The sequence below is a fragment of the Protopterus annectens genome, chromosome 3.part1 (genome assembly GCF_019279795.1).
Source record: "Protopterus annectens isolate FY-2018-M chromosome 3.part1, PAN1.0, whole genome shotgun sequence".
NCBI lineage: Eukaryota > Metazoa > Chordata > Ceratodontiformes > Protopteridae > Protopterus > Protopterus annectens.
Genome location: NC_056732.1, coordinates 725,477,306 through 725,503,263, shown reverse-complemented (window position 1 = coordinate 725,503,263; position 25,958 = coordinate 725,477,306). Strand labels below are relative to the sequence as shown.

At 39.5% G+C, this 25,958-nt stretch overlaps 1 protein-coding gene across 1 annotated transcript in view; it reads right to left on the bottom strand.

Moving 5' to 3' along the window:
• Nucleotides 1–25,958, bottom strand: part of LOC122798273 (Y+L amino acid transporter 2-like) — a 1,371,252-nt gene that overhangs the window by 658,738 nt on the left and 686,556 nt on the right. The window contains exon 5 of the mRNA XM_044067080.1: nucleotides 23,454–23,577. Within this exon, the coding sequence (XP_043923015.1) occupies nucleotides 23,454–23,577 (124 nt within the window). The remainder of the gene's footprint in view (nucleotides 1–23,453; nucleotides 23,578–25,958) is intronic.

The following is a 25,958-nucleotide window of genomic DNA, read 5'->3' as shown; positions in this document are numbered from 1 at the left end:
TTATATCACAAAAACCTGGCATTTTAACAGGGGTGTGTACACTTTTTATATCCACTGTATGTCCGTATTTAGGATGGCCATGATGATATGTTCCATGGTTTTACAGATGAGGCTGGTCAGACTTATGGGTCTTTAATTCCCTGGGTCTGTTGCTAAGCCACCTTTGTGGCAGCACAGGATACAAACAGCTGATGGACGTTCTACTGTCCATTGTGCTGTGCAGGCTGCACCTTAACTTTCTATGAACATCTATTGGATGCAAGATTCTACTATTCTGGTGTTTTGGGAAAAAGACAAGACCGCTAACTTGCAGTTTGATTCAGGGAGTATTGTGTTACAACTTTACCCAATGATTATTTTCTCTCTCAGGCTCTCCCTGTCCCTATGAAACACCAGGAAAAGGCACCTTCAACATCAAAATGTTAAGGTCTGAAATTTCTCCTGGCTACCATGGTAGCTACGAGCATAACAGGTTTCCCAAATCAAAAAAAAAAATCATATGTGCTGTATCTGCTGGTTCAAAAAGAACTTTGCTAAACTTCTCAAGGACAAAATTTGCGTCCCAAGGGGAGGCAATTCTTTAACAAAGTGGTGTTAAATGTACCACCCTTTAAGGAATTATTTTACTGGCCCAAGAGTGGCTGAAGGCAGACTCATTGGTAAATAGTTTTGGGATGGCTGAACGGTAAACCTTACTGAAGATGCAAACCAAGCCTATCTTAAAAAAAAAATCTCACTGGGCTACTGAAAAATTATGGACACTGGTGCAAAATGGAGATATTTTCTTCTTTCCAGGTACAAGCCAGAAAACATTTTCCTCTTGGATATTTAGGATCTCCTAGTGGTAAGCTTTCTTGCCTCCCTGCTGAAAATTAGCATATTCTCTGTATATTGGCTCCTAAAAAACAGGAGGCTCAAATCATTCAAGCTGGAAGATGCAGCATCTTTAGGTTTGGCATGTATAAAGGACCCTTTACACTGTGTCAGTAGGTACATCATTGTGAGCAGCATCTCAGGCTTTCTTCCTGAACATCATCTTAGGAAGGAAGACCCAATGTTGCCAGAACCAAAAGGGTGATAATAGCATCCTTGGCCATTCCTGCCTTAGTGTTTTTTTATCACCCTGGAAAGTAAGGGGATTTAAGGGACTGTATAGACAGATATCAGTCCAGCTGATGTAGATGCCCACTGACCAACCCTTCTGCATGCTGCTTCAGTAAAATTGTTTCAGTAGACAGTTGATGTAAACAGGTACAAAGAAACCCCCTACCAAAGCACAAAGTGAAGAAAGATGTCCCTCTGCAAAATCAATTTGTGTTGGCTTGCCTTTGATCTGCTCAGCTGGTCTGTCATTATGGTCTGCTGACAGGGCATGCAGACTGCTTTTAAGGTTACCCTGTATTGCAGTGCTAATTTTACAGCAATCATAATTAACCTGCAAAGGATGCAGGATCGTTTCCCCTTCTCTGATGCACCACAATGCCAGTGTTACCTGTCATCACTTGGAGGAGATCATGTGTCCAGACTTGTCTGAATCCTTTGACAGTCCAAATCAATGCCATTATTTGTTTCATATGTATAGGTTCATTTGGGTAGCACTCTGCACTCCTATGTTTAGGTTCAGTGGGAATGCCCCACCCCTTCCTCAGTCTGAAGCATCTGTTTTTAAGGTCTGGTTGAAATGATCTCAGTAAATACCCAGCTAATGTCCATTACCATTAGGGTCACTGCAAAAATAGCCTTATGACCTCATCAGCACAGCACAAGTAGAGTGTTTGACTAAGCATTAGAAACAAAGGGCTGTTCTACCCAGCTGATGTCCATTATCTTTAGGGTCACTGCAAAAATATCCCAAACAACAAACGAGTGTGAAGGTCAGTAAAAACAAAAACAAAATGAAACTCCAGCAAAGCTGGAGCACACTCTGCTTGTGCTGTACTGATGATGTCATAACAAGGCCAAAATATGCATATCCACAGCTAGTGGGGTTTGGTTTTATTGGCCTGAAACTGTCCATTAAAACAAACAAATCATGGGCATTCAGAATCACCAATTACCTGAAACACCTGATGTTCATAAGGATCATATGCATATATCCCATGTGCCTCTGATACAAGAGGTTTGGGATGTCACTCAGTGGAAGTTCTAGCTTTGCTGGAGTTTTCATTTTGTTTTTACTGATTGGTTTTTCAGTGACCCTCTCACTCATTGTTTTAGTAGGTCTCTGAGTAAATGGAATATACACATTCAGACTGATGTGTTTGGCCCACAACTCGAGTTCCTTGGAGATGCATGATAAAATGGGGTCAGCTCTTCCAGAGACTGACAATGTTGGCTCCAGGTGGCCTGAGGTACCACCACAGTTTCCCTGTATGCACTCAAGCTTGAGGTATATCATGATAGTAGATGCCTTATATATCAGAGACTTGACAGTTACAATCTTTCATTCAATTAGTCATAAAATGCATCTTTGCAAGTGCTCCTCTTTGGTAAAAAGAAGGCTTTCTGAAGACTGGTATCTAACATGCAAGTCCAGGAAAATCACTCTCCGAGATGGAATGAGATTGGACTTCTTGATACTGAAGAATACCAAGCCTGAAAAAAGGTCTAAGAAACAAGACAGAACCCAGTACACCTCCTTCTGTGACACCACCTAAACAAAGTAGGCATCCAAATACGGATGCCTGTGAATGCCCTTGGTCCCTCAAAAAACAATTAATAGACTCAGACAATTAATAATCACTTTGTGAGCACTAGCCAAACTAACAGGCAAAGACGTAAGTTGATAATGCAAGTCCCCTGCCTCAAATCTGAGGAAGCAATTTTTGTCCCTGTGGATTAGAATGTGGAAATAGGCATCCTTTAAATCTAGGGTGACCATCCGAGCTTGGGGGAAAAGGAAAGATAAAAGGGTCTAAAACGCTCTGGAACCTTTTAGTTTATTTAAATTTGTTTACCAGGGTAAAACACTAATTCTGACCGATTTCAGTTGCAGCCCAGGGTCAAAAATTGACCAGATATGAAAAAAAGACTAGAGTACAATAATACACAAGTGACAATAAAACATTACAGTGGTAGAATAATGCTTAGGATATTTAGTAAATCCAAATATTAATTTACATGTACAAAAGTTTCAAAGCATTTGAAAAATTACAGTAAATTAAATTTTGTGATGTTAAAAGGATCAAAGAACCTTAGTGGCTGAGTTTGTATAGAAGAGTTAAAGTAGGCTTAAGTGACGTGACCTGAGGAGTAACAGGTACATTTTACTTGATTTACCAAATTTGATTTTAAGGAGAGAACATACTTGGAATAAGATGACAGGTCTTTAATTTCAAGTGGGAGGGACTCCCATAATTTGGACAAAGAACTGAGAATACACGGGCTGATACTTGGCTTGGAATGTGGGATTTGTGTTTTAGGTCCCCGAATGGTTCAGGTTTCTTAGGACGTGTGTGTGGAGGGGAGGGGCATGTCTTGTTAGTTCTAAGGTTAAAGGAGGGAAAGTACTGTATGCTCATGTAGGAGTCTGAACATTTGTGATCCTTGGAGCAGATCTACTCTTTGGTTAAATGGTAGGCAGTTTGCCTTCAACTGTCATACAGTGTTACTAATTTCTTGGGGAGTATGCAGTAAATCTACATATTTTATTTTCAAGCATTTGAATAGTGGTGGTGTTTTCAATAGAAGCTACTGATATAAGTTGAGGAAATAGGATTCATTTCACTATTGCAGATCTGGTGGAGTGTGAGAGAAAAGGGGGTATTTCTTTTCCCAGAAAAGTTGGGGATTAATTGTTTTTGTGTATTATCAAGATGCAGGTGGAAGTTGAGTGAGGGTCTAATCACAGACCAAGATGCTTGAAAGGGCAGACACTCTCCAAGGGATGGTCATTGTGATCAGTGACTTACAGCTTTCTAGCTCTGCCAAGGTTTTTTTTTATGTACCAAAACCACAGATTTTGTGTTTTGGATACATTTCATGGGATTTTTTTTTACTAGTAATCTACTCACTGAGGCTATTGAAGTTAGATAGTATATCTTGCTGTAAGGTAGTCAGGGATTTGTTGGAGCAATAGAGGACCATGTCATTTGCATATAGGAGAGGAAGAAGGTAAAGAACAACTGGAAGATTAATGATGTAAACAAAGAACAGAAGAGTGGGGGGGGGGGGGGGCGCAAAAACAGATCCTTTAAGTACACCTTTGTCTAGTGGAGAGGAGAGAGAAATACAGGACTTATGTGCACTGAGATGTTTTGGTTCCACAGGATGGTATCAGGGCAAATTCCTAGCTCTGAAAGGTGGATTACAAGAGAGGAATGTCAACAAGGTGTTGGAGGAAGTCAATACAAAAAGAGTAGACACCTTTGCCCCTATTTTAGGGAAGGAAGAAATACTGACCCACAATTTAGGTTCAGCGGGCAATTTCGCTGAAAAGGGGACAGGATTAATAACTACCTTTAGCGAACAATCAGCTTTTGTCAGGAACATATTTTCTAGAGAATGGGATAGCTTTTCAAAATTTTCAGATCTTGAATCTATCTTTGATAAAGAACTAACCCATGTATATCGTAGAGGGAAAAGTATCAAGAATTACCTTGAAGCAGGGATGAAAAACAACAAGTGTAATAACCAAGAAAAATCCAAGAAAGGATTACAAAAGTGTGGGAGATGTAACTATTGTACCTACCTGATCTGTGGGGAAAGTATGGTTTTAGAAGCAAGGAAAATGACCATACATTTAAATTCATTTGCTAACTGTGACACCAAAGGCATCATATATTTAGCTGTTTGCAAAAAATGTCCCTCTTTCTACGTTGGAAAGAGCGAGAGAAAGCTCAGACAGAGAATATACGAGCACTTATATGTTGTCAGGGTGATGAAAGAAAAAAGTGCATTGAGTAAACATTCAATAAAATGCAACACCACAGGTTACTCATTTTTTGTATTGGAAGTGGTTCCACTAATCCAAGAGGTGGAATGTGGGAGACACTCATTGAGTATAAAGAATTGTATTGGCAGCTCTTTTGGATGCAAACCGTAATTTTGGGCTCAATGATATGGTATCATTGGCCAGTTTTGAAGATGAGAGCTGCCAAGCTTTAACTCAAAGAAGTTTTTTAGTTTTGGTTTTATTGTTATGATATTTTATACAGATTGCAAAAACAAGTGTTTCTTTGGATTCTCAAGGTCTCAGTGTATGGCTTTGCAATTCATTCAATGGCCACAAGATGGTGCTTTGTTGTAATTTCAGATCCAAAAGCCCAAATCAAGCACAATACAGAAACATTTTAAAAGTCTTATTTAAATGTATTTAAATGTATTAAAGGTTTTAAATTCTTAGACAAATTATAATAAAAAGGGTATAAGTTGTGATTATATGTTTTAGAGAATTGGACTTATTTATTTAGTTTTTTACATAGTTTTTATGTATTAATCATTCAATTAAATGAACCTCAATTGAATGTGTTAAAGGATTGACGACAGACCTATGACTAAATTCAAACAGCATATAAAAGCATTTCAGTTTTAAAATGGATGTATAACTGATGAAGTTGGCGATGAAAACGTGTATGTGGATACGTTATTTTGTTTTGCTTGTCTTTATTTGATCCAGTCTTTGTTGTGGAGTGGTTCAAAGTGCTTATTAAAAGCAATTTTACCTTGGAGCTTCGATTTATTTGTGCCTGGTGGAGTTCTCATTACACTTTTCCTGGTTATAAACTTTTTTGGCTCATTTTACCTTTTATCAGTTTTTATGGAGCCGCTGCCGAGCACAGATCCAGCTCCTAAGAGCTCAGAGACTGGGGAACTACGGAAGTTGATTGGGCAACTCACGCAGTTGGTTGCCTTGCTGACACCGCTAAGTCAGTCTTTTGCTTCAATTGCTGCTTCTACACGATTACCGGGAAATCAGGAAGCTAATCGGAAGCAGACTGAAGCGGATGTATTCACCTGCAATGATGCAAGTAATGTTTTTTCAACAGAAGAAGATTTAAACTGTAATAACAGTTTAGATGGCTTTCCGCACATCACAGTGGATCAAACGAACACTAACAGCAACGGAACAGAGGGTGTTTCTGTAAGACCAAAAAGTCAGCGAAAACGGCAACAAGCCTGCACGGACCAGCCTAATGCTACTACAGGTACACAAAAACTGTTTTCTGACTGCTTCAAAGCTAAATATAGCTTTGAATTTCAAAACAGTCCAACCAAATATAGTAACATCAATTTTGTTACGCTTTTGGATGATTTGGAATTTTATTTGATAAAGTATAAAACGCTCGAAATGGACAATGATTACCTTAGACACTGTACTACCCTAAATATTGTACCTAAGGGCTTAAGGGTTTGCAAATACCCTAACAATGTCACTGAAGGGTCTGAATTTCATACTGAGCTCATTACTATTTTTGACAATTGTGGTTTAAATGTAATGAAAGCTATTATTAACAATAATGAAAGGTTAATGCAAAAGTTGCATGGTGACATAGAGAAAATTAACAAAGCTATCACAAATGATTTGTTATACACTGTTGGGGCAAACAAGAGAAAATATGAGAATGTTTTTGAAAAGTTGATACTAAATGTAAGGAGGTTCAGAACAGGAAGATAGGGAAAATAAAAGAGACCAAGTGGAATACAAAAATAAAACTCATTACCCTAGACCTAGAATTACTCACAGGAATGGGTATGACAAATGGAGGAAAGATGACAACTTTGAAGGAGAATGGGGGGAAACGGACATTGAAGAACAACAAGAAGAAATATTAGAGACAGATGAGTATCCCCCATTAAGGAGATCAGAGAGGCTTATGCAGCAGGGTAGGGTTTACTACAATTCAAAAAACTACAGGGGGAGGGGGGGGAGATCTTACCAGACGACACGTCAAGGTTGGAACTAGAAGTTGGTATTTCTAACAACTTGAATACCTGGACTTTCAATGGGTTCAACATATATAATTATTCTAGTGTCAGCATTAACAAGAGTTGGTTTGATCTTTTTTCCAAAGGCTTCACCTTCGTTCCCACACAATATATTTAGCTGTTTGCAAAAAATGTCCCTCTTTCTACGTTGGAAAGAGCGAGAGAAAGCTCAGACAGAGAATATACGAGCACTTATATGATGTCAGGGTGATGAAAGAAAAAAGTGCATTGAGTAAACATTCAATAAAATGCAACACCACAGGTTACTCATTTTTTGTATTGGAAGTGGTTCCCACTAATCCAAGAGGTGGAATGTGGGAGACACTCATTGAGTATAAAGAATTGTATTGGCAGCTCTTTTGGATGCAAACCGTAATTTTGGGCTCAATGATATGGTATAATTGGCCAGTTTTGAAAATGAGAGCTGCCAAGCTTTAACTCAAAGAAGTTTTTTAGTTTTGGTTTTATTGTTATGATATTTTATACAGATTGCAAAAAAACAAGTGTTTCTTTGGATTCTCAAGGTCTCAGTGTATGGCTTTGCAATTCATTCAATGGCCACAAGATGGTGCTTTGTTGTAATTTCAGATCCAAAAGCCCAAATCAAGCACAATACAGAAACATTTTAAAAGTCTTATTTAAATGTATTTAAATGTATTAAAGGTTTTAAATTCTTAGACAAATTATAATAAAAGGGTATAAGTTGTGATTATATGTTTTAGAGAATTGGACTTATTTATTTAGTTTTTTACATAGTTTTTATGAATTAATCATTCAATTAAATGAACCTCAATTGAATGTGTTAAAGGATTGGACGACAGACCTATGACTAAATTCAAACAGCATATAAAAGCATTTCAGTTTTAAAATGGATGTATAACTGATGAAGTTGGCGACGAAAACGTGTATGTGGATACGTTATTTTGTTTTGCTTGTCTTTATTTGATCCAGTCTTTGTTGTGGAGTGGTTCAAAGTGCTTATTAAAAGCAATTTTACCTTGAATATAGTTCAGGGAGTTATGTCTCAAGTCATTTACACCTACATGGTCTATGATGGAATCATACTGGTACCTGTGGTGTGATGACTTGAATGTGTGTGTGGTTTGGCAGATCCTGGCTTCAGATACATAAACCATTATTTTCTCCTTGTTCAACCTGGTTAGAGGGCATCAGTACGTCTTACAGTGGAGTCTCCCTATGACGACAGCCTTGGGAAGTCTGTTTGCTTGCCTTAGCGGCTTAATGACTGGGGCTCCACGTGTGACTATGTGTGGTGTTAGGTGTTTTTGCTGAGCACCTTTGGGCTTGTTGAGGCATAGCTTTGACAGCAGGTAGTATAGGCGATCTTCGTTGTTTAGGAAGATTACTTTTAGGTTCTTTAGCATACGTTAGTCTATTAACCACAGAACACAAACAGCAAAGAGAACCACAAAAAATGTCACAGAGTCCACTGGGTCCTCCAATCACTAATATTTCCAATAACACCAGTTAAAAACAATTCTCCTGACAACCATTTTTTTCAGGTTTTCACAATATCCACATTGACCACATTTATTCATCCTGTTGTTAATTTGGGGATTATATCTAGGTTTCTCCAGTAACCATTTCATTGTCACCCCTTTTCAGTATACTATATTTGTGCCAATTCCAACATATTCATAAACACCCCTTCTTCTCTGAAAATCACCCAGTGTTTCTCTAACACTCTCCTTATACAACTACTCTCCATGCAAAAGGTGGTAATAAATGCACAGTCATACTCGTTGTCCCACTCACCCCTTGTATATTTACCACCTCCCCTTTATGGGTTTCTACTAGGGGTAAGATTGTTTTAAAGTAACCCTTTTATTTACCACTTCATTCATTAATTTCCTTACTAAATCTGATGGATAGCCCTTTTTCTCAAACATAATCCTTAGCTCACATTCTTCCATAAAATGCTCTTCCTTAGTAACCATCCTGGCAGCTCTTACAAACTACACTTTGACCACAGCTCCTTTCTGAGTCATGGGATGGTTACTGGTATAATGTAAGAAAGAGTTTATTGCCTTTTCTGCATTTCTGTGTGTTTCTATTTAAAAACAAAAAAAAAAACAAAAAAATATTCCTTGTTTTCCTGCCTCTCCTAAACTAGTTAGACCAGATTACAGGCCTTGCTGTATCCTGGGCTGTGTTGTAGTTCCTGTGTTGTCCATTGCCTTACTTGGATAGAAGGAAGTTTCTTAGCTCACCAGTGGGAGTGGGGAGCCTTGAATAGCCTACCTGTCCTTGAGGGAAGTGACCTCAGCACAAGAAGCTGTAGTAATTGGTCATTTTGGACCATTTCTAGCGCTCTTGAAGTTCCCTGGTTAAAATCTGCCTCTGGCATTTTTTTGAAGCCATATTGCTCAGACACAGCTCCACGTGGTCCTATTGAGTCTTCCTGGCTACAGAGAACTGAAAAAAAGCGACTGCTTCCCTGATTAAGTATCCTGCTGTTTTTTATATTTGTTTTACCTTCTACTGCTTACCTAGAGCAAGCTTTAACTGTTTTCATAGTTATTTACTGCATTTTTTATTATCTGCACTTAAAAGTACATTTTAGTCGAAATTAGTCTAATTCGAGTCAAAAGGCGTTTGTTTGCTGTTTAATTTAATTGTTTGGCTGCCCACTAAAGTGTGCTAGCCTGTACTACTGACTTATTGCCTTTTCTGCATTTAGCGCGGAGTTGCCACTAGAGCACCATCGGGCAGCACCGGTTAAACAAGGTTAAACTATTTCTGGCTCTGTAAAGTCTGCTCTTCATTTTTTCCCTTAGTACTGCTCTACTTGTAATCTAAACAGTCTATTCTCTATCTGTAAAGCTCAGCACTTGTTCCTAAAGCATTTTTTTAGTCAGGTAAAGCACTTCTATATTATACAAAGTACTTCACTAACTAAAAACCCCCTTGAGTACCCACTTCCCTATAGGTCCTTTCTGACTCAGTTGCACAGCAAACTTTTTCATTTCTTCTAGCATGACAAAGGGTCAGTTGCTAGCGTCCTCTCCTGCTCAGCTGGTGAATCTGGGAATATTGAGGCAATGTTACAATTGCCTCATGTACACAGACAACCCTCTCCTCCTCCCACAAAACACAAATACATGCGAGAGATGCCACTATATAGCCAAACTGGAGGCTGAGCTCTCTCAACTCAGGACTGGCAAAACCAGACAGGAGGAGAAGGTAACCACACACACCATAAACCCAGTCTCACATAGAACTATCACAACTACAAATCAAACACATAAACACACAAAGACATACTCGGAGGCACTGATCGAAATCTACCAAAACAGCAGAGGCCTCCAAAGCAGACACCCAAACAACTGCCACCTCATGACATAACACAAGCAACACATAGATCACAAAGTCAGTATGCAAATCAGTCACAGCCCTTAAGGCCAAACACAATGCCAGACACACTTGTCATAGGTGACTCCATAGTCAGACACACTGACGTCCCACTCACCAGACTGAACAAGGAGAGGGTCACAGGAAGCTGCCTGTCGGGCGCTAGAATCCGCCACATAACACAAGCACTCAGGTCACTCCACAGCAAGTACAAGTATGACTCCGTCATTGTCCATGCCGGTGTGAATGACCTGAGATGTACCTCCCTGGACTACATGAAAAGAGACATAAAGGAGCTCTCAGATTATGCAGCCGAGGCTGGTATGACCCTGACCCTGAGCAGTATCCTACCTTCACCAAGAATGATGCCACAATACAGAGACAAAATGATCAGTTTTAATAATTGGCTTAATTTCTGGTGTCATTCTAAGGGGATCCAATGTCTGTCCGCCTGGAATGACATGCTTGACAAGCCACGCTGCTTCGCAAGGGACGGCTTGCACCTGTCACCCCTGGGTTTCCGGATATTGGCAAAGGCTCTTGCCACCCCCATAGTGCCTTTTTTAGACAAGGCACAAATTCTAAACCCACCGCCCTAGAAAACAATAATGGAAAAAACTAAGGGTAATGCTGCTCAATGCCAGAAGTCTAAATCTCAAGATGCACGCCCTCGAAGCCCTCCTCAGTATGGAGAACATCGATGTCTGTGCTGTGACTGAAACCTGGTTCAAGGCTCCTGAGAGCACCCCGGCACTATCAGGTTTTATCTCATATCATGCCCGCCCCAAAACCCGGACTGCACCACAAAAGGAGGGTGTATCCATATTCATCAAGGATACCCACACCTCCAGGCTGGTGGCAACTCACGAAGCATCAGAGACCATTCAGGTGCAATTAACCATAGGCAAAACTGCTCTACAGTTTGTAGCATGTTACAGGCCACCCTCTCAAACTCAGGAACCCCACACAGCCTTCCTGAAGACACTGGAGAGTATAAATGTCTCTCCAAACACCATCATATTGGGTGACTTCAACTACCCAAACATAGACTGGGAACATTACTCAAGCCCCAATACCCTAGCCCAAAGGTTCCTGGAGTTCATAAACTCAAATGCTATGGAACAACCTGTCACCATTCCCACAAGAGGTGAAAATATACTAGACCTGATCATCACAAACATGGGGACAAAATGCTCCACACCGGAAGTATATCCCTCATTGGTGAGATCAGACCATAAACTAATCTCACTGGAGATCCACATCCGCCCCCACCCCCAACAAAAAGACCACAGTGAAGAACTTCTCAAAAGCCAACTTCACACTTCTTAAGACTGGTGTGGTATCCTTCAAGGCCCCTGAGCCATTGGAAACCACAACCCACACTGCTGAATCCCTTACAAATGCTTTCTACAAGCACCTCCAGGATTGCATGGATCAAGCAATCCCAAATAAAATCAAGACCCTTTCCACCAAAGGCAAGCGCCCGATCTGGTGGACCCCAGCCATAAACAAACTTTACAACAAGAGGAGAAAGCTACTACAAGATAGAGCAAAATCCCTAAAAGGGAAGACATCTCTGATCAATACTAGTAAAAAACTACGATCACTCATAAAATCATCCAAGGCCAAGGAGAAAAATCACCAAGGACTCAAAAGACAATCATAAGGCCTTCTTCAGCTATGTTAGAAATCTGGGTGGAAACTCCCAGATATGCTCAGAATTAGTCCAAAATGATACAAAAATCACTGAACCCACAGACATTGCAAACATACTGGCAGACAGGTTCAGTGAAAATTTCTCCCCCCCCCCCCCCAAAAGGAGAAAATATCTATCCCAGCAGAGTGTAGCCTCCCAATCATCTCAAATGCCCAGGTGAGAGCTGCTCTCTCTAAAGCTAAAAACACAGCATCAATGGGACCGGATGGTGTCCCCGGCTGTGTGCTACACGAACTCAATGAGGAACTAAACCCACACATAAGGCTGCTGTTTAATCTTAGCCTTACCACAGGATACGTACCCAAAGAATGGCGTACGGCAACTGTGGTCCCACTCCACAAAGGCGGTGCTTCTACGGACCCTGGTAATTACTGCCCCATAAGCTTAACAAGCCTGGTCTGCAAAGCTATGTAGAGGATCATAATGGAACTCATAAATAAAGACATAGGGGACCTACAGACATTGGATCCTACCCAATTCGGCTTTGTCAAGGGCAGATCATGCCTCTTGAACTTGGTCGACTTTTTTGAAACAGTCACCAAGGCCATTGATGAGGGTAAGGCAGTTCACACAGCCTACCTTGACCTTGCAAAAGCTTTCGACACAATACCCCACTCGGGTATCATAGAAAAGCTCACCAGCTTAAATGTAAACCCATATGTCACAAGATGGGTTGCAAACTGGATCAAGGACAGAACCCACAGGGTTAGAGTTGCTGGTGCCATGTCAGACTCCAAGCCGGTCACAAGCGGTGTCCCACAGGGCTCAGTCCTGGGCCCCCTCTTGTTCGGCATCTACTTTTCAGAAGTGCAGGCAAACATAGGAGGATTGTGGCTGACAAAGTTTGCAGATGACTGCAAACTGGGCGCCATAGTTGAAAATCCATCAGACACAGATATCCTTCAGAGAGGACTCATAGAAACGGATAACTGGTGCCAAAGCCATGGCCTTAAGCTAAACGCCAAAAAATGTATAGTCATACCCTTTGGTAAAAACAAGGTAACCCCAAGTTACCACATAGGTGGCAATCCATTAAGCACAGAAGAGGTTATCAGGGACCTGGGGACCCAAGTGGACAGTAACCTTTCTTTTGACACTCACATTGCCAAAGTGGTTAGGAGGACCTTCTACATTGCCCACCTGATTATGAAGGGATTCACATCCAGATCAAGGGAGGTCATTGTTCCGCTGTACTCTTCACTTATCAGACCAATGATTGAGTACAATGCCCCATTCGGAATGTATCTTACCCGACACCTGCAGCAATTGGAAAGACCCCAAAGGTTCCTCACCAAAAGGATAAAGGGGCTCAAAAATATGCCATATGCTGCCCGACTGAAGAAACTCCAGCTCTATTCAATCGCATACCGTCTGCTCAGAGGTGACCTGTGCCTGACATACAAGGCCATGTCCAACCCGGAATTAATGGACATGCTCCACCTCAAAAAATCCAAATCCACCAGAGCCACAAGAGCAAGAGACTTAAACGTCAACACGGATATAAATAGGACGTGCTGGAGGGACAGATTCATCACCCAGAGACTCCCTATGCTGTGGAACAGAATCCCGGTCCATGTGAGACAGAGCACCTCGCTGGCTCTGTTCAAGAGGAATCTTGACCAGTGGATGGTAGATCGTAGGTTTACCCCGGGGATCATCTCTGTATCACTGCTGGACAGAGGCACGGCAAACTAATGGGTATAGTATTCTTCAACCTAAGGGGTGGTGAAAGCCACACAACTCTGGCTAGGCTTATAAATGCCCTAGGGCAGATAGCCTAGTATGAACCTATGAACCTATGAGTATGTGGGTTTTCTAAAGATATGTGCTAAATAAGTTTTATAGCACATGTCCTTCTCCAATATGTTAAAGATGTAAAAGGTCTTTACACCTTAATACCACATGAGAGGGGGGTGACATTATTTTGCCAGTTTCCGACACAAACAGATGCAACAGAATAAGATTAATTATTATGAGCAATTATAAATATAATTCTGAAGAACAACTTTATCTCCTTTGAAGGACATTATTACCTACACAAAAATGGGGTAGCTATGGATTCCCTGGTTGGATCCTTATTTGTTAACATAGTAATGGCTGAATGGGAAAGGGAACATGTTTTAGAAGGGCCATTAAAAGCTTCAATTAGATTTTATGTGAGATATTTGGATGACTTATTTTTTATATGGAGTGATGGGAGAGAAAAAATTACCCTTTATTGAATATCTGAACAGTACTAATTTCCTTAAATTTATATCACAGATTGAGGAGAGGAAGATTGCATACTTAGATGTTTTATTGGAGAAGAACATGTACTATAAAAATTTATTTAGCACGTATCTTTAGAAAACCCACATACTCAAACTCTTTCTTACATTATACCAGTAACCATCCCATGACTCAGAAATGAGCTGTGGCCAAAGGGTAGTTTGTAAGAGCTTGCCAGGATGGTTAATAATGAAGAGCATTTTATGGAAGAATGAGTTGTTAAGGATTATGTTCGAGAAAAGGGGCTAGCCATTAGATTTAGTATGGGAATTAATGAATGAAGTGGCAAATAAAAGAGATGGGAGATACGTTAAACCAATCTCACCCCTAGTAGAAACCCATGAAGGGGAGGTGGTAAATATACAAGGGGGTGAGTGGGACAACAACTATAACTATGCGTTTATTACCAACTTTTGCATGGAGAGTAGTTATATAAGGAGAGTGTTAGAGACAAACTGGGTGATTTTCAGAGAAGAGGTATTTAGGAATATTTTGGAGGAAGACCCAAGTATAGTATACCAAAAAGGGGTGACTATGAAACAGTTAATGGAGAAACCTAAATATTATCCCCAAATTAACAACAGAATGAATAAATGTGGTCGATAGGAAAATTGTAAAAACCTGAAAAAAAATGGTTGTCAGGAGAATTGTTTTTTAACTGGTGTTAACGGAAATGTTAACGTGACTGGAGGGCCCAGTGGACTTGTGGTGTTTTTTGTGGTTCTTTATATGTTAGTCTATGTGTGTGTTGTGTGGTATGTGAGGAGAGTGTCGTATGTGTGGTTTAGACAACCTGATATGTGCTTGTATGCAAGAGTTTAGCTTAAGTACTCCTCCTCTCACATACTGTGTCAGTTTCTTTAAGGGACTAATTTATTGTTAGTAAACATGACACAATTGCTACTTTGTCTCAAGATGCCCATATCTACCAAGCTGGCTACAGAGAAGTTAGGAAACTGCATATTCATTTTGTCCAGTCCTTTGGATTAGTCAGCTATGCAGGAGGTGGTGTATTAGGGTTAGAAGGCTATTAAAGGTGCTTTGTTGGTGCAGACTAATACGGATGCTTTACTGGGGCAGATTATGGTAAACGGTACTAAATTCTACTAACTTTAATGTTTACGCAGTAATGAATTCTACTAGATCTATAGATATCACGACCTGATGCCCAATTAGCTGCTCTATGCTTGTCAATGTGCAAGATATTTAATGCTTACAGGGTTCAGTTCTGTGGACCATTCTATAGGGAAAATTTCTAAGTGTTTGCTACTGTACAGCGCACTGCCAACTGCCACTCAGTGGTGAGCAGCTCCATGCAAATGCACCATATTTATAACAGGACAGACAACTTCTAAGCAGAACAAAAATAAAAACAAGGTAAAGTCCCTCCAAGGCCAAACAACAAACTCCAAGTAAAAACAAATACTGTTTAATAGGTGTGCACTTTCACGATTAACAACCGCTTCATCAGACAACACAGTGACAAAATTTGAAAGCTCATACAATACATTGACCAATAAGAAACTGCTCTCAATTACCAAAATTCATTTAAGACAAGAACAAGTTTTAATCTAAACATACATTCAAAATCAGTGCTTCAATGGTCTCTGACATAGAAATGGCTTAAGTGAGACCATATCATTGATACCAGGAAAAGTATCACCCTTAAAAAACAAAATCCATTTTTGCTCACATGCTTCCATTTTATTCCTTACGTCCCCTTCACTAGAGTCTTCCGTTATTATTTCTAGGACAAAAAACTTAAACCGATGCTGTTCACCATTTAACTCAACATGCTTTGCCAGGGCACTAGTGCTTTTATTATTATTCCTAATATCCCTTATGTGTTCAAGTACCCGCTCTCTAAGTGGACGATTAGTTTTGCCAACATAGTAAGCACCACACAGAACACAAAAGGTATAATGCACTACATTCCTGGTGCTGCAGTCAGCATAGAAGGGGAAATCTACATAACAACCATGTGTGGGGTGCAAAAAACTAGATCCACTGGAAATAAATCTATAGGTTCCACAGTGCCTGCATGAAAAAGTCCCTGCTCTCTGTTAGTCTATACCTGGTTCCCGATCCGTTTTATAACATAACTGTCTCTTGATTGACATATTTTTAAAAGAGAAACTCGGTCTATTTGTTACTATGTCCCTACGTTCATTATTCGCATAAATGATATTCCAGTTTCTCTTAATAATGTTACAAAACATATTCGTATCTCTAGAGAAAGTCAAAGGGAACCTAACCTTTCTCCCATTTACATGTACATTACATGTACATTTTTCCTAACTTCAATTCTATAAAGACCCATTTTAAAAATACCGAAAGCAGATCTATGGACTTTAACATCCAAAAAAAACAAATCTCTCGCATAGAATAAGCATAATAAAACTTCAAAAAAGTGGTAGTGGTATGCAGATAATCTATAAAAGTAAGTAAACTTCCTTCACCCCCCCCCCCCAAAGCAGGAAGACATCATCCACAAACCGCTTATACCAGATAATGAATGAGGTATTAGTAAAAACCATCTCTGCCTCCCATTTTGCTAATGCAAGGTTGGAGTGCCCATTGCCACTCTCCAACCTTCTGGAGATAATACTCTTTGCCAAAAATAAAAACATTATTTTCTATAACAATCTCAATCAATCCACTTATTAAATTAACTTTGTCACTAGAGTAATGCTTACCTTTCAACAACAATTCTCCAACGTTCTCTATCCTCCAATCATTGGGGAATAACTGTAAACAATGATCCTATATTTAGTGTTACTAAAAACATGTCCTTCCCAGGATCTAACCCCCCCCCCCATATAGATCTTGCAGAAAATTCTTCGTGAATCTCAATATAGTAGGTTCTTAAGTCTACTATAGGACATAGCATCTTCTCAACAATGATCGACAGGTGTTCATTGACCCACCCTCTCCCCGAAACTATGGGACGCATGGGTGGGTTAACAAAGTTCTTATGAACTTTAGGTAGTCCATAGATCATGGGAATAGTAGGGAAGTCCTCCGTTATAACCCCAGTGATTAGCAGATCAAACACCAAAAGCAACACTTTCTCTATTAGCGCTCCGGCAATGCTGCTATTGATAAAGGTAGTTTGGTCACTAAATAAATCAGTCATATTCCTACAATACATGTCCTTATCAAGAACTACAATCCCTACCCCCTTTATCTGCTGGATGGAATTCAACAGTTCTAACACTCTTCAATTCAACAAGTGTTTCACGCTCAGCTTTACTAAGGTTAAAACATGTACATTTGCGCTTTCCTTTAACGCATCTCCTAATGTCATCTTCACATACATTACAAACAGCCTCTACAGTCAGGTGAACTTTAGGTACATAAGTGCTAGGTTTCTTAAAAGGAAAATAACTACAAGATGTCCCTACTTTTGAAAAATCAACAAACAGTTTTAAATCTCTAGCAAACATTTTTAAGTTCAATAGCACATCTAGAATGTCCGACTTCCTAGAAGGAATGAATAAGAGTCCCTTATTTAATACTGAGTACTGTGCTTCAGTCAGCTGTAACCTATAAAGGTTAATCACCAAATCATTCTTACTGTGCTGCAGGTGCTTCTGTGTACCACCCAATTCTCTGTTTGCTGCAGTTGACGAATGCAACCTCTCCTCCCCTCTGCTCTGCGACAGTCCGTTCTGTTGTCCCTGTTTTATGAGCAGCGGCTCTGGCAATGGAAAAAGGTTGTGTCCTTTAAAAGGGGGCCCAGAGGTAGTCATATTCATGGACGCCTCTGATGATCCTGAGCCAGCAGACCTTATATAGCAAGTGGAAGAACTAGTTGAAGCCCTAGAATCACCTGTAGCCATTGATACAGGACTACTGAAAGTTCTTAAGAACTTGATTAACTCACCCATGCGTCCCATAGTTTCAGGGAGAGGGTGGGTCACTGAAACCCTGTCGATCTTTGTTGAGAAGATGCTACGTCCTAGAGTAGATAAAGAACCTACTATATTGAGAGACACGAAGAATTTTCTGCAAGATCTGTACAGGGGGACGAGAGGTTTAGATCCTGGGAAGGAGGTGTTTTTAGTAATACGAGATATAGGATTGTTGTTTACAGTTATCCCCAATGATTGGGGATAGAGAACATTAGAGAATTGTTGTTGAAAGGTAAGCATTACTCTAGTGACAAAGTTAATTTAATATGTGGACTGACTGAGATTATTTTAGAAAATAACATTTTTATTTTTGACAAAGAGTCATCTCCACAAGGTTGGCGTGGCTATGGGCACAGCTTGTGCCAATAGCTACGCCAACCTTGCTTAAGCAAAATGGGAGACTGGGATGCTTTTTACTAATACCTCATCCATTACGTGGTATAAGCGGTTTGTGGATGATGTCTTCCTGCTTTGGGAGGGAGATGAAGGAAGTTTACTTACTTTCATAGATTATCTGCACACCACTACCACTTTTTTGAAGTTTTCATATGCTTATTCTATGAAAGAGATTTGTTTTTTGGATGTTAAAGTCCATAGATCTGCTTTGGGTGTTTTTAAAACGAGTCTTTATAGAAAGGAAGTTAGGAAAAATATGTTGTTGCATAGACAGAGTATGCACTCGCATCACATCCCCAGGAATATCCTTACTGGGTAGTTCCTTAGGATGATAACGCTTCATGATGATGACAAAGGGCTATCTGATGCTTTCAGCAAACTTAAGGTGGCCTTCTTGAATAGAGGCTACAAGGAGAAAGAAATTGATGAATGCATACGGTCTGCTCTTAAAGAGAGAGGTACAAAAGGTAGATTGTTTTTTTCTGAAGTCTTGACTCCTGTGCAGACCCCCCCAGAAACATGTAAATGGGAGAAAGGTTAGGTTCCCTTTAACTTTCTCTAGTGATGTTAATATATTTTGCAACATTATTAAGAGAAACGAATATCCTTTATGCAAATAATGAGCTTAGGGACATAGTAACTGATTGATTTCTCTTTTAAAAATAACATGTCAATCAAGATACAGTTATGTTATAAAAAGGATCGGGAACCAGGTATAGACCCACAGAGAGCAGGGACTTTTCCATGCAGGCACTGTGGAGCCTGTAGATTTATTTCCAGTGGATCTAGTTTTTTGCACCAAACACATGGCTGTTATGCAGACTTCTCCTTCTATGCTGACTGCAGCACCAGGAATATAGTGCATTATACCTTTCGTGTTCAGTGTGGTGCTTATTATGTGGGGGAAACTAATCGCTCACTTAGACAGCGGGTACTTCAACATATAAAGGATATTAGGAATAATAAAAGCACTAGTGCCCTGGCAAAGCATGTTGAGTTAAATGAAGAACAGCATCAGTTTAGTTTTTTTGTCCTAGAAATAAAGACTCTAGAGGAGGGGATATAAGGAATAAAACGGAAGCATGTGAGCAAAAATGGATTTTGTTTTTTAAGGCCGATACTTTTCCTGGTATCAATGATATGGTCTCACTTAAGCCATTTCTACATCAGAGACCATTGAAGTACTGATTTTAAATGTATATTGACTTCAAAATTTTTTTCTTGTCTTAACTGAATTTTGGTAATTGAAAGGAGTTTCTTATTGGTCAATGTATTGTATAAGAGCTTTAGAATTTTGTCACTGTGTTGTCTGATGAAGCGGTTGTTAACCGTGAAAGCGCTCACCTATTAAACAGTATTTGTTTTTACTTGGAGTTTGTTATTCGGCCTTGGAGGGACTCTACCTTGTTTTTATTTTTGTTTAGCTATTGTTTCCTGGTTAAGTTCCGCATGCTGGTTTTCATTTTATTTGTTTTTCGCTAACTAATTAAGCAGCTCTGTGTCCAACAACAACACTATGAGCCCTTTTGTGAGTTTCCAGACTCAGACAGATTAGGCAAACGCCTCCTGCTACAAGATGAATAAATTCAGTCCTCCTAATGTAAAAACACACTAAGAAACCCACAAGTATAATGCCACCCACAAACCAGTTAATCAACTAGCTGGAAATCCCTTGCTGGATTATTTCAAGACAGTAGTAACAGTGAGAGTAAGAGCAATTTTTTTTTTACAGAAATACAATGAAATGCACAAATAAAAGCAGAAAATATTAGCAATCACTCAAGATAACTTAAGCAAGTGTGATTTTAGCAATCAAAAAGTTCTTTATTTTGCTTAAATAGCACTCGAAACAAGTAAAACACTTCTGGAACACAAGCTAGGATGCCAAGCTTTGGTGAGCTCTGGGAAAATGAGCAGGTGACAATATGTAGTAAAGGAGGACTTTTTCAAGAGCAACACTGGTTTGCTAAAGGGCACTCAGTATCATGGATCTATGGAAAACAGCTGGTGGGAAGAGTACATGAATAGCTTATACAACTGACAACAGCAATGAAAGACATAAGGGACTTTGGCAGATTTCTATAAGGCGCGGAGGCCAGAGACAGCCTTATAAAAATCACATCAGGAAAATGGTGAAAGTGTTGAAAAAAAAAAAAAAATTAAAGGAAGCCAGGGATCCAATCAAATAAAGCCAATACTGGAGTTCTTTCAGAAACATTAGCTTAATGTCTCAGTGGGATCTACAAGGATGTCCTTGGCATGTGATATCCGGGTCTATATGACGCTATCGAATGGACTAAATAGCGAATGCTATTTAGTTAATCAGATACTGTCGAAATAGCAAAATAGCAAAGTCACGGAACATCGAATTTTTTCCCAGGGAAAAAATTCAGTGGGCTGTCTTCGGAACTTTGCCATTTCCTCCGCTATGGTGCGATCTCGGAGTTGGTATATTTAAGTAGGGGAGGTGTGGGGGCAAAGCCCCCCACTTAAATTTGTGTTTAAGCTTATTTATTTATTTATTTTTTTTACAGAGCAGCAAATTTTTTCCCAGGGAAAAAATTTGCTGTTCTGTTTGTTCGATATTTTGTTTCGATATTATCGGTACGATGAAACAGCATTCGCTACTTACACTGTACGATAATATGATATAGACGCTGATATCCTACTTAAAAAAAAGTTAACTAAGGAGATCTCCTCAAGTAGAACTACTTGTAAAAGCTGTCCGTTTGTACTTTAAATCCTGATGGGCCTTAGTCTTCGGTGTTTTCATTCACAGTTGTGACAGAACTATAAACTACTGCCAGATTTTAGCCTTATTTAGTCATTCATTCATTACTGCATAGTTTCCATAACCTGTGTTACTGTTAAATGTCTGCATTGTTTGGTGCCTTAAACTGTAGCAGAATTACAGTAGTGAAAGTATTGATTTTTCTGCTCAAGCATTTGTGATCCAGTGCTTTCCAGTTACTGATATTCCAGTTTTATTCCTACAGTTTTATATTCTGTATATCATTTACCTGCTTAAAACTGCATTTCAGTGCCTTTCTGTTCCCTTGTTAAATGTATTTGCCCCACCCTCCACTGAGACATTAAGCTAAAGTTTCTGAAATTCTAACCTGCCTGAGCTCAATGACCTGTAGCTCACAGAAGTTTTATTCAAGTCCCTTTCTGTTCCTCTGTGTTTTTGTCTGGCCCACCCACCACTGAAACATTAAGCTAAATTCATATATACATATACTCATATATATGCTCATACTAGACTAACTGCCCTTATGGGTCATTTTAAGTCTAGCCAATTAGCCCATGTGAGAACCAAACCCTGCACCTTGTGTGTGGAAAGTAATCATCTTAACCATTATACCAACCTCCCCAAGTTTCTGAAAGAGCTGCAATATTGGCTTTATTTGATTGGATCCCTCACGTCCTTTAACATTTCCTTCATAATTTTAAATGTGTACCCAAAACCTGGACTGATGGTACATCTTCAGCCTGCACTAGGAAAGTGACAATTTTCATTATTCAGATGCAAGCAAATATTTATGATTTCAGTCATAGAGACAGCATGTATTTGTAACAAAAACAACCTCCGAGAAAAATATGTAAATTGGGGAACACAATATGTAAAATTCACATCTACCAACTTGAACCTGCAAGATGAGCTTTTCACCAGAATGCAACTGGCCCTTCCCAGTACTTTGTTTCCACTATGAAGGATGCTCTCAACTGGTAAAGAGGCCAGCCTTCAATCTGATGTCAGCAACCCAGGATCAAACAGCAGTCCTGGGGGACTGGAAAAGACAGGGTAGCTAAGCGTCTGTTCTCAACATCTTATGAAAAGAGAGGGAAAATAGTATATTGTAGTGAATAAGGTTACAGTCTCACAGCTCTACTCTATTTCATTTTTTAAATTTCCATATACTCCTTATCCTGTCAATCTGGCTGTTAACCTACAAGCCGAAAGCTGCTATATGTAACTATGGCACTGGGATGCCACGTGTGCAATATCATGAAAGGCGGTTGCACATATGCTCCTGTGCATGGCCTTCAGTGCAGCCTACAAGCATGCCCACAAGAAGCAACTAGCAGTATCTTACAGTATAATTAAGATATGAAATGCAGACAGTTAACTGAACTGTTTTTGTTCAGAATTGCTCATGCATTTGGCATCCTGAATTGCAAACAATAGTATATTTTTCATAATTTTGTGTAACATTATAAAAGTACTAGAGAGCTTTTCCTCCAAGGGCACTGCTGAAAAGAGGTCTTACATGGCCCAATCAGAACATGCCAGTAAAGAAATGCAAATAAATAAATACTTACGCATTCACCCTGTGTGCACAAATCCAGCTTCTGGTCATATGACACTTCAAAGCCAACCCAGATTACTCTCCAGCACAACAGACCAGTTGTCTATACTATTTGTGGCTTGGATTTAGACACTCTGCCCCTTTGTTAGTACAACAGTGTGTTTCTATTGTTAAACTGACTGCAGTGATATGCAGCACTGACAAATGTTTAAATAAACATACCAGTGTCTTTTTTTTTTCAAACTTCAGTAAAAACATGGTGCTTTAGTCTAAAAAAATACTTTCCAGGTTAAAAAAAAGAGACATGCCTGTCTGATAAGTTGTAGCATTACTGTTTAGTCATGTTAAAATGTTTTTTATGTTTAGAAGAATTTATATATTTGTGTTCAACGATAATCATACAGCTTACAAATACAGACAATTGCTGTGTGATATATTTATCCTGGGTCTTGCCCTTCAGGACTGTACTTTTCAAACTTAATTCCCATTCAGGCCACAAACCATACAAAGTATAGAAGCTAATATGCTTTTCTCTAAGATGAAACTTACCACTGCCACAGCTTCGCTATCCAGGACAGTGTTTAGATCCAACACTGTGTAATATGCCACATTTGTTAAGACATAAATAACAGTAACCAAAGGCATGGAGATTGCGATGGATAATGGAAGGTTTCTGTTTTGAGTAAGAAGAACAATCCTAAATTAATAATATTGCCAATAACTTTAGGTTAAGGATATGGAAACACCCCAAATTTTCTCCTAGTGCATTATAAAATCCCCATTTAAAACCAGAACTGTACTTAAATGCCCCTTTAAAGCATGTAAAGAAGAAAATACGGCTACATTAGTTACTCACCACAACAGTAGATGATAAAACAGAGAGGTCACTGCTGCAGCATGAATGCATATCCATGGGAATTAGTCAAATGAGGAGGTACAGCCGTTTGGTCTGACTTCCAAAGTTTTGTGGGCATCCCCAGTGACCACAGCTTCCCTTTGCCCCAGGATATTAACATGATGAGTGGTTAAAATGAGGAGCAGTTCCTGCCATTTTCTTCAGTTTTCTTTTGCCCAACAGTCACTGTCAGTATGCCTTGGCTAAGGACGCCCAATGTTATACAGCCGTACAGAATATGTGCTTGGTAAAATAACAGTCCTTTACTGTTGAAGGAACATACAGGCCACAAAGGCTCAGAAAGGGAGCCCTAGCCCTGCATATGTTCAGTACAAATACTCCATCTCATTTGAGATTAATATTTTTACCACACATATACAAATATAGATGTACAAATAAATCCATCACCCCCGTTTTACAATTTCTGCACACCGGTCAAGGCGCCACATCAACAGTGACCATCATCTAGAGTCTTTGTGCACACCATCAAGTGGATATTACTGCCGCTGTATATATACAGATATATATATATATATATATATATATATATATATAATATACATATACGTACAGATAAATTAGATGGAGTACATGTGTGTATACCTACACACTGTTTGGCATCTACTTCTCACAAGTCAAGGCCAACGTGGCCTCTGGTTCAACAAGTTCACAGAAGACTGTAAATTGGGAGCTATTATAGATTTCCCTTCAAAACACAAACATCTTGTAAGTGGGTTTAACATGGTTCCAAAGCCATGGCCTAACACTCAGCGCCAAAAAATGCATTATAATGCCCTTTGGGAAAATGTCAAACCAAGTTAATTACGCCATCAATAAAACACCCATAAGAGTTGACCCAGTAGTAAGGAATCTGGGAACATATATAGACAGCAATCTGGCCTTTGACCAACATGTAGTTAAAATAAAAAAAAAAAAAAAAAAATCATTCTATGTCACTGAGAAGGGCATGGAATCCAGATCCAAGGAAGTTATAGTGCCACTCTACTTGGCCTTTATCAGACCTATCAGTGAATACAAATCCCCCTTTGGCATGTACCTAATCAGACACTTGCAACAGTTGAAAAGCCCACAAAGGTTTCTCACCAGGACAATTCAGGGCACAATCTCCTAAAGGCTCTGTCTCTGCATTCAGTCTCCTACAGGCTGCTGACAGGGGATTTTGCCTGGCTTATAGAGCTTCCTCAGACTCGCCTCTGATACATAGGTTGCACATGTGCAAAACAAACAGCACTAGAAACACTAGATCTAGACATCTGAACTTCGCTTGTAACAACAAACTTACAAACATACAGCATATTTGGCGCCCCCCCCCCCCCAGTTTTCAAACAATGAATTCAGGATCCACCTGTTCACACATCCAGTGGAGGAAGTGAAATGCAGTTGTGCCAGCACAATGGATAGCATATTTTAATATCTTGCTGCAACTCCTATTAAATTTGTTTTCTTGCACAACTTTTACATTCAGTGAGTACTAAATGCAGCAGAGGTTTAGGACTACGTTGTATATAGATACATCCTGCTAAAGTCCTGAGTTTGATTTCCACAACCTCTGCTTATTGCATGACCTTGAGCAAATCGCATAACTAGAGAATGCTCCCAACAATGGCATAAAATGAGTCCATGTTTATTAGTGCTCTACCTGTCAAAACTTTATTTTTTTATTAAACTTTATTAAACATATACTTATTCAACTGTTGTCACCTCACAGTAAGACGCTGTCTGGTTCGATTCTCAGCTAGAGCGTCTTCTGGGTGGTGACATGCGTGAATGGGCGTACCTTTGTTGAAGGTTGTGCATTAGGGCTGGTAACTTGGCAAGTAAAAATCAACTACCAATCATTAGCGGACCCGAGTTTCCGCTGTGGCGACCCCTAACCGGGAAAATCCAAAAGACACAACACAACAACTTATTCAACTGCAGTTAGTGTTACTGTTTTCAAACATCCATATTTATTCTATCTGCAGTTGCACCAAATAAACATATAAAATCACTACATTACCTAGAATTTGCATATATATTACATATATATATGCTATATATACGGTTAGCATATTTACACTCTTGAGCCTTGTGACCAGGTCACAGCTGAAAAGTTTCTAAGGAAAAGTCTACCTAGTTGGTTAACAAATGGATAAATA